This window comes from Pediculus humanus, genomic scaffold, assembly GCF_000006295.1.
Source record: "Pediculus humanus corporis 1103172107555 genomic scaffold, whole genome shotgun sequence".
Lineage (NCBI taxonomy): Eukaryota > Metazoa > Arthropoda > Insecta > Psocodea > Pediculidae > Pediculus > Pediculus humanus.
This window is the reverse complement of record NW_002987170.1, coordinates 174,060-183,803: the sequence shown is the minus strand read 5'-3', so window position 1 is coordinate 183,803 and position 9,744 is coordinate 174,060. Positions and strand designations below refer to the sequence as shown.

The window sequence follows — 9,744 nt, the reverse complement described above, 5'->3', positions numbered from 1 at the left end:
ATATACTGATAATACAACATAAAATACGTATAAAAACACGACATTGCATGTTTAGGTTGTTGAAAACCTTAAGTGATTGCGCCAAAGATGGTTTCAACGTCTCACAAGAACACAATCAAATGGTCCTCTTTGTTGATGCTTTTATTTGGTTTTTTTGCCGGTGAGTTTTTAATTCATTTAATTTACTTTTCAATTTAAAACAAAATAATATATATATATATTAAATAAATTTTAATTTTAATTTTTTTTAAATTCAATTTAATTTAATTTTATGTTTAATGAAATTTTATGTATTTGAATTTTTTTATTGAGTCTCCAAATTTACTTTTTTTAAATTATAATCGATTAACTTTTAAACAAAAAAAAAGAAAAAAAATTACGACATATTTTTTTTTGTTTAAAAGTTTATTTATTATTGCTTAATTTTTACTTATATAATTTTTAAAATTATTTATGAATTTAATAATTTGAATTATTATTATTAAAGACATTTATTTTAGGAAAATGGTCTCTTCACTAGTAGTGAGTCTTTTTGTTAATATTAAATAAATGCTCTCTCTCTCTCGCGCACACAAACAAAATTATTAAATATTGTCTAAAAACTTGATGCGTTTGTCTTGGATTTAAATTTATTTTTTTATATTTTTACATCGAAACAAAAAAAAAGAAAAAAGTTTATTTACGTAAATTAATATTTCTTTGATTTCTTTGATTTTTCATATTGATTTGTATTACTTTGTTTTTGAAAAATAATTTAATTTTTTTTTTTTTTTTGGTATATTGAAAAAATTTTTTAAACTTTCATAAACACACAGAAAGTATATGTTTGCCTGTTTAATATTTATTTGAAATTTCACGATGTCATTTATTTTTTCTATACCAGTTTTATTAATTTTTTTTTTTTTTGTCGAACCTGTTAAAAGCAAGTTTTTTTATTTTTATTTAATCTGTTATTTAAACGTAAATTTTTATTCTTATTTTTACTATAAATTATTTCTTTGAGCGCCATGCGTTTATAGTTGTTTTCACTTAGTTTGCGTAACAATCATTTCCCTTTTTTTTTTTTTTTACAAAAAAAAAAAAAAAATGTTTTCTTTAATGAAAACAATTTTCATTTGAATTGAAAAATAAATTAAAATTATTTTTATAATTGATTAGATCATGTATCAGCTAACAAGGAAGGTTATTACGGGAAATTTATTGGAAAATTATCCCAACTTCATCATGGCGTGTCTGGAGACGTGTTTGCTGTAGACGCCAGAACTTTGCATCTGAGAAATTTTAATTACGATGGAGAGGGACCAGGTAACGTTTTATTTATTTATTTTTATTTTATTTCATTTTAAATTATTATTATTATTATTATTATTTTTTAATATTTAATTTTAATATATTCCAGCTGCTTATTTTTACGTTGGAAATGGTAAAGTACCCGGTGTTAATGGTATTAGACTTCGAGACGAAAGAGGAACGTAAGTAGTTTTAAATTATTATTATTAATATTTTTTTTTTTGATATCTCGAAAGTTCAAGTCTCTCTTCCCCTTTTTTTTTTTTTTTTTTAATAAAAAAAAAATAATAATAATTATTAATATTTTTTTTTTATTTTAAATTTTGTCTCTGATTTTTATCCTTGACAAAATGACAACGCCTTAACTTTTCATGGTTAACTGGTGTCATTAACTTTTGATGCGTTCTATACGTTTACGATGTCGCATAATATTATTATGTGTGATGTTTACATTAATTAAAAAATAATAATAACCCTCTCTAAAATATTGTTTTTTTTTTTTATAACGAATTTAAAAACGCTTAGCGGGGGGAAAAAAAAAAACTATTTAGGAAAACTTATTGAAATTTTTTTTAAATTTTTTTTATTTTCAGTACAAACGTTTTACCCAAATACAGAAACAAACACATAACGATCACTCTGCCAGAAGGCAAAAATTTACAAAATATAAACTGGTTTTCTGTTTGGTGTGACGAATTTTCCGTTAATTTTGGAGATGTTAAAATATCTAGAAGTTTAGATTTTCCAAAACCTCAAAAAATTTCCGGATTAAACGGAGTTCACGGAGTATCTTCCGAACCGATTGTCATCGTCGATGCTCAAACTTTACTTATTCCAAATTTCTCTTATGATGGCGAAGCTCCAGGTAAAATAAAATTTTCCGAGTCCCTTTCCATACCTCTCTCTCTCATTTAGTTTTTGTTGTTTTAATTCTTATAATTTAAAACATTTTACGTGAACAAATATTTTTCATTATAGATGCTAAATTTTGGGTCGGACCCGGTTTAAAACCCACCCCGCAGGGTATCAGAATCCCCGATGAAAATGGTAAAGAAGTTCCATTGAGACGTTACGACAGAAAGACAATTGTATTAACATTGCCTGGTGATTTGACCATATTTGACATCGGACATTTTGGAGTTTGGTGTGAAGCCTTCACCGTCGATTTTGGTCACGTACAAATACCAAAAGGACTCAACATACCTCCAAGTTTAAAAATGCTCGGTGTTTCTCCTCAGGTCAGTTAAATTATAATAATTTGGCTTACATATATATAATATTTTAAATCATAGGGTCTTACAAATAAATAACAAAAATTAAAATTTTCTGAGGATTAACCATATTATTTTTTCAAATAATTGCAATGACGGTGATAATGAAATCGAAATATTGGCCCAAATCGTTTGATGATTAGTAGGAATTGCCATTTTTTTTTTTTTTTTTGTCGCCTGTAAAACATAAAAATAATATATATATATATTTACGTATTATTTAGCTTGACTCATAAATCCGAGGTAAAAGAGTTGAGGAAAAAGCTTTTAAATTCGCTTAATTATACTAATATCATTTTTGATTTTAAAGAAAGAAAAAACGTTTGTTAATATATTATTTCCTGTTTTTTTTGTTTATCGAGGCGACGACTATAAATAAAACTCGGGTCTTTAAATATATTATTTTTGTGTATTTGCTTTACCGTAAACGCTTAATGGTAAATAAAAAACAAAAACATAATCATCATCATTATTATTATATATAGCTTAGGTAATATTAAATTTGTTTCGTTCGTCGATATCGCCGTCTCTTTTATTATTGATTACGGTTGTTTTATCAATAATTAATTTAAATGTAAACGATTCGTATAATTTGGTCATTTTTAAATTTATTTTTAATTTATTTCATTTGAAAACTCAAATTTTAATTTTATTCTAGTATTCGTTATATAAATTTTTATTATTATTATTATTATTTACTATTGAAAACGTCATATAAATTTTAAAAAATATTTAAATACTATATACGTACACACACATTATATTTTATTTTTATTTTCAGAGACATGTTTAACTAGTTGCATTTTATAGAATTTTGTATTAATAATAACGTAATTTCTACCCCCCCCTCCCCCCCGTTTTAGATGATATTTTCCAAAAAAAAATTTGTTTACTTATTTATTTATAATTTAAACGAAATTATCGTTTTTTTTTTTGCGTCATAAAATAATTTTTATTCGATTATTTTTTTTTTTGGTAAGAGAGCGAGAATTCAATTGATATAAAATAAGTGATATTATTTATATATTCAAGTTAGTAAGACTGACTACAATTTAACCTATTGGAAAAAAATTATTTTTTATTTATTTATAATTAAACATTACGCGTTTCTTTCATTATTAATATTTTTAGATCATTTTCAGTTCGAATATTATTAATTATTATTATTATTTTTTTTTAAGTATATATAATTAATACATTATGAATGACCATCACCTTAGTGTTGACCTAATTGAATTTCGACATTTAAATGGAAAATGAATTTTATAATTACGTTTTTTTAACAGGTTTCAATTTAAAAAAAAAAAAATTTCAACTAATTCACTAAACTGGGATTTTTGCATGAGGTTTTTTTTTTTCTCTTTCATTGGGTTTCTCATTTGGTTTCATATTAATGATAATCATTCATAATCACGCCTTCTTTTTTGTTCTTTATCTGTTTGTTACAGAAAAGATCATCATATGTTGCTGATCCTCTTTCTTTTCAAAAAGAATCCAATTATCACTTTGGAAGGCGACAAATCGTTCATCCGCAAACTGATTCTTTATTATTTTATCGTAACAATAATACTTCACTTTCTAACGTATTTCAAGATATAAAACCGACAACTTATAAGCCTTCGAATTTAGCAAATTTACCACCAGTGCCTAATTACAATAATAATAACGCTTTCGAAATTCAAAAATCTATTTCTTTAGGTTTGAATGATGAGTATGTTATTAACGAACAAACCGGAGATTTCGTTACGAAAGGTTTCGATTTCGAACGTAATAGTCAATCGCATTTGAGGCCAGAAAAGACTCCGGCAGAGAAGATTTTATTTCATAATCCTACACAACCCTTTTCGAATATTAATATAAACGGCATTGCTTTCAATCAGGAATCTTTAGGAGATTTTCGGAGACATCAGGTGCCGCAGCCGAGGGGCAACTTCCCACGTCACCCATTCGGACCGTCGGACGTTCAATCCTCTCGGCTCTTGCAATATTTGGTTCAGCCCGGAAGTCCCCTGGAACAAGGTTCTAACAATGCCCAGAACGGGAGACCGGGAAATCAATACTATCAAAATTTCAATCGCCGCGATCAAATCGTTCCTATACCGCCATATAATTATTTTCCCACAGATAACAGATTTGCCTTTAATCGATTTACGGGACCGGGAGGATACGTTCAAAATTATTAATAATATATATATATATATATATATATTTTCTCTCTTTCTCTCTCTCTCTCTCTCATTAACTCAATAGTATTAGTTTCGATAAGGAATTCGTAAAGAATCCGAGTGATAATAGAATTTTAAGAAAAAAAAAAAAAAATTTCTAGTTACAACATAATAAATATAATTTTTTAACAAATACAATTACTATTAGCAATCATTTAGGGAATCACCTTTAAAAAAATTATATTTAAATAAATATATTCAACGCCCAATCTAAATTCTATATGTTTTCCTTTTTAATAGCAGCAGCAACAGCATCAGCAGCATTACATTGTTACAGTATTCTTTTTAAATATTAATAATCTCATCTAACACTAAAAAAAAAAAAATTTAGGCATGAAAAAGTTACCTTTAAGACTTATCATCTTTTTTCCTACTTAATACTGTGGTCCCCTCCCCTTTGTCGTCTTGTTCATTTTGAGCCCTTGATTCCTTTCGTAATCTTTGTGGGCACAAACAGCTTTTCCCCCCCCCCTCTTTTTAAAATGGGTATCGGTTGTTAAACAATTTTCTTGTTAATGAATGGTTTCTTTTACATTCGTACACTTTTGGTGTTTTCAAGTTTTCGGTTTTTTTTTTTTATGTGTCTTTGAACTGTCATCATGGTTGACTTTAGTTTTCAATCCGTGCGAGAAAAAACCACGGCTGAACCTTTTCCAAACCACTTTCGGGTATTTTATAATTTTTTTTTTTCTTTTTTGAGGGTCATATTTCATGAAAACCTGCGATATAAAAAAAAAAATAATGTGATTCGAATAATTCCTTCTTCCCGTAATCTTAGTAAACCCGTGTGTTTCTTTAAATGCCTTCGAAATAATTAATTAATAATGTATTCTTTGTTTCATTATTATTATTATCATCATACTTAACCTTCGAAAATTCGCTGACTTTAGTATTATTAGATTTATTTAAAAATTATCAACTTTAAAAAAAAAATTTTTTTTTTTTTTATGTAAAATAATAATTTTTCATACACAATCAATAACAATTTATTTTCATTTTTCATTATACATAAAATAAAGTATTTCATATAGTAATAATAATAATAATAATAATAATAATTTTAATAAAAAATAAATGATTTTATAAAAGAATTAAAATTATTTTGTCTTGTTTCACATATATTAATATTATTTATAATTTTTTTGTTTTTTCTAAACTATCTGAAAAGGTAATATTATTATTATTTTTATTATTATCATTTTCCATCAAATGACATCAAATACCATTATCGAAAAAAAGAAAATTATTTAACCCTCAGTTTCACTTTTTTTTCAAAAAAATATTTATTTGATTGATATTTTTTTTCGTTGCGTTTGTTTTCAGTATAAATTTCCCAAAATATGTATATATATACATATGTATAGTTAATTTAGTTAAAACTAACGTGTAATTAATAAATTTTTTTTTTTTTTTGTATTTATCGGTAATAATTCTCTTGAAACTAATTTTAATTTACATTCATTTATTACATAACCTAATATTATATTAATTAAATCATTTTTCATTTTGCACGAAATTAAATAATAATAATTTTCTTCTTTTCTTCTTATTTGAATATTTATTAATATAATTTATGTAATTAAAAAAAAATTTTTTTTTTTTCTTTCGAAATTTCAGTTGAAATTTTTTTTTTTTTTTTTTACATTATTAAATATTGCGTGATAATATCTAATCAGGAAGAGAAAAACTGCATTTTTATGTTAAATAATTTTCTACACTTGCACTTGTCTTTATTTTAAATCAATTTTTTATTATTATTATTATATAATAATAACCTGGTGGTGTTTTTTTTTTTGCAGATTAAGAAATTTTATTAAAAGCGGGACGAAAATGATGAGGAAAAAAAAAAAAAAAAACCTGTTTTTATATAAAACTACGACGTTCGTTTTTTTAACTATTATAAGTTATAAAAATCATCTTAAAAATTTAATTTTTACGTAGTTTTGCGTAGTTAAAAATATTCGCCAAATTAATAAATTATATAGTTTATTTTGGCAGCTCTACTTAATCCTATAGTTAATCCTAATTCTTTTTTTTTTTTTAATCCTATGGTCGGTCCGATCTTTTAGGAAAGCAAAAATTATTTTCTTTTTTTAATTATCATTTTCCGCTGCCTACGGTTTCCCTTACAACAGAAAATAATATTTTAATGTTGTTGTTAAGGTTTTTTCGGATTTTGGTATCCGTCACATTCTTTCCTTTGCCCTACCTTAAAAAATATTCATCCGTGTTGTCAATCTATTATTAAAAATAAAAAATATATTAAATAATTTTTTACTGGCAACTCAATTGAAAATATTAATTTTTTTTTTTTTTTTTTAATAAATCATTTATGTGGATTTTTTTTAAAAATAATAATAAAATGTGAGTGATTGTAATAATAAAAAAAATTTGAATACTTCTCAATAATAATTATTTTTTTTTTTTAAAATAAAAACATGTTATGATTAATATTAATATTAATGTTAAAGACAATCATTTCATAAAAATTAAAACAAAAACAAAAGATATTATATTTAAAATTTATTTACCTTATCCGTCATGTGTCAGGACCGATTTATTAATATCACTTTAATTAAATTTCAATTGAATTCACGAGTATTAAATAATGACAAAACCTAATAAATCTATTTAAAATTAAACCGTTCTTTTTTTTTTTGTATTAAATACATACGTATATATATTATTATTATTAAAATGTAAAATAAAATAAAAACCCATGTCTTTTTTTTTCGATAAAATTATGTAGACACGTTACAGACTAACAAACAATTTATTAAAACTGTTTAATAATTTTTTTTTCCTTTTTCTTTTTCTTCTAGTCAAAATTGAATTGTGAAGTTTTGTGGGATGATTTCGCATATGAAGTTCGTTGGGCAGTTGCAGGTGACAGCATCGTTTTGCAATTGGTCGCTAAATTGGGTAAGTTTTTATAAATGCCAAACAGCAACTTTTTATTACTTAACATTTACATAAGAATCTAACAATACTATAATTATTATTATTATTATTATTATTACAACTCGTATAAACAAATTCCTCTCTCATCTTAGTATATAATTGCTAGAATTTTTTTTTCTCGATCGCCTGAGAAAAAGTTGTTTCAATCACTTACACGATTTGTAAAAATCTTTTTTCATTTTTTTTAAAAACATTTTTGTTAGGTGAATAATTTAAAAAAAAAAATTATGTTTTATTATATGTCGGCCTTTTGTTATTTTTTTACTTTTCTTTAAAAAAAAAACTTTGTCTCTTTATATATACGATAAACCTTTTTCTTATCTTTTTTTCAGAAAACGACGAATACATGTCTTTCGGATTATCCGGGGATGATAGAAAAAGTCAAATGGTAGGAGGAGACGTGGTTGTCGCTTGGGTCGATAAAAACAGTTTAAAAGGCTACGCTGAAGATTATTATTTAGATGCTAAAAGCCAATGCTCAGGTGGCAGAGGAAGTTGTCCTGATGAAAATCTAGCTGTGAGTTATAAATAAAATAATTATTTCTTTGTTTATTTATTTATTTTACTAATAATTTTTTTTTTTTTTTTTTTTTTTTTTTTTTTAATAGGAAGGTACAGGTAGCGTCAGATTATTAAACGCAGCTTTGGTTAACGGATATTCTATTGTTACATTTCAAAGACCTCTCAAAGCACAAGATGAATTCGACAAAAATTATTTGACTAATACATCTCAGTCTGTAATTTGGGCCATCGGACCTTTGAATTCTCGAAATGAAGTTTCTTACCACAGTTTGACAAATAGAGGTATGTATTTCACATCGGGAAAACTTTTTGTTTTTTTTTAATGTCGTTAAAATTAAAAAAAAAAAAAACAAAACTATCTTTTTTAAGGTGATATCTTTATCGAATTCGGTAGAGCTCCTAAATGGAATTGTCCCACTCCTGAATCTCCTTCCGATCAAACTGGATCAGAAAATGAACGCGAATATATCAGCGAACTCAAAGAAACTAAAGTTGAAGAAGTAACTAAACCGGTAATAAATCCACATTCACGCACATAATATTAAGTACACTAAAGAAAAAAAAAAAAAAAAAATTAAAATTTGAAAATTTAACTACATTTTTTTTTTTTGAAAAAATATTATTAATAATTTATAGAAAATTTTTCAGGAATCAAATTTACGGGAAAGTAATACAAAAAAAGTTATTCCCACTCCAGCACCGGCTCCAAAATCTGAAGCTTGGGAAATACCCCCAATTAAGTGCCATGAACCAGAAGATGGAGTATTTTACGCTCAAATGGGACCTACCGGAGGAAAACATGGATATTCTGCAATAACAGGTTAATTAAACGAACAAAAATCATTTTATAAATTAAAGAACTTAATTGTTTAATTAAATTTTTTAAATGTTTCAGGACACGTTGGATGGGGTATTTCATGGTACATCAATGGTTTACTTATACCGGAAATAAATGTCGTTCGAGGACGAACCTACACTTTTATTGTAGAAGGAGGACTAGATCCGGAAACTCCAGCTAGATATCATCCATTTTATATTACCGATGATCCCGTTGGTGGTTATCAATATAAAACTCCAGAAGAGAGAATCGTGAGTATAAAATTCTATTTCAATCAATCACAGAATTAAAATTTTATATAATTTAAAAAAAAAATGTTTTAGAACATTCAAATATTCGCGGGAGCAGTTCAAAATAAACGAGGAGAAGTAAGACCGACGGGAGTCGGAAGGCTTTGCAACTGGACACCGGATCCTAATCAGCCTCCAGCTGATGAATTTCATTCTTTTGGAGCATATCAAAGAACATTAAGACTCGAATGTGATGCCGGAAACCCTGGAATTATTCAATGGACCGTTGATAAAGATACTCCAGACACTGTTTATTATCAGGTACAATTAAAAAAAAAATTCTGTTTCAATCGTCTCAAACCGTTTTACTAATATTTATTTATTTTTTTTTTCCAGTGTTACACTCA

The 9,744-nt window shown here is 25.7% G+C and overlaps 1 protein-coding gene across 1 annotated transcript in view; it reads left to right on the top strand.

The window, feature by feature from the left end:
- Positions 1-87: 87 nt before the first annotated feature.
- The window catches only part of Phum_PHUM204610 (uncharacterized protein), a gene marked incomplete at both ends in the record, with an annotated part of 11,219 nt that continues 1,562 nt past the window's right edge, over positions 88-9,744 (top strand). The window contains 12 exons of the mRNA XM_002425464.1: positions 88-160; positions 1,159-1,305; positions 1,400-1,472; positions 1,884-2,155; positions 2,269-2,528; positions 7,609-7,708; positions 8,080-8,264; positions 8,356-8,551; positions 8,639-8,781; positions 8,918-9,089; positions 9,165-9,358; positions 9,431-9,658. Coding sequence (XP_002425509.1) covers positions 88-160; positions 1,159-1,305; positions 1,400-1,472; positions 1,884-2,155; positions 2,269-2,528; positions 7,609-7,708; positions 8,080-8,264; positions 8,356-8,551; positions 8,639-8,781; positions 8,918-9,089; positions 9,165-9,358; positions 9,431-9,658 — 2,043 coding nt within the window. The remainder of the gene's footprint in view (positions 161-1,158; positions 1,306-1,399; positions 1,473-1,883; positions 2,156-2,268; positions 2,529-7,608; positions 7,709-8,079; positions 8,265-8,355; positions 8,552-8,638; positions 8,782-8,917; positions 9,090-9,164; positions 9,359-9,430; positions 9,659-9,744) is intronic.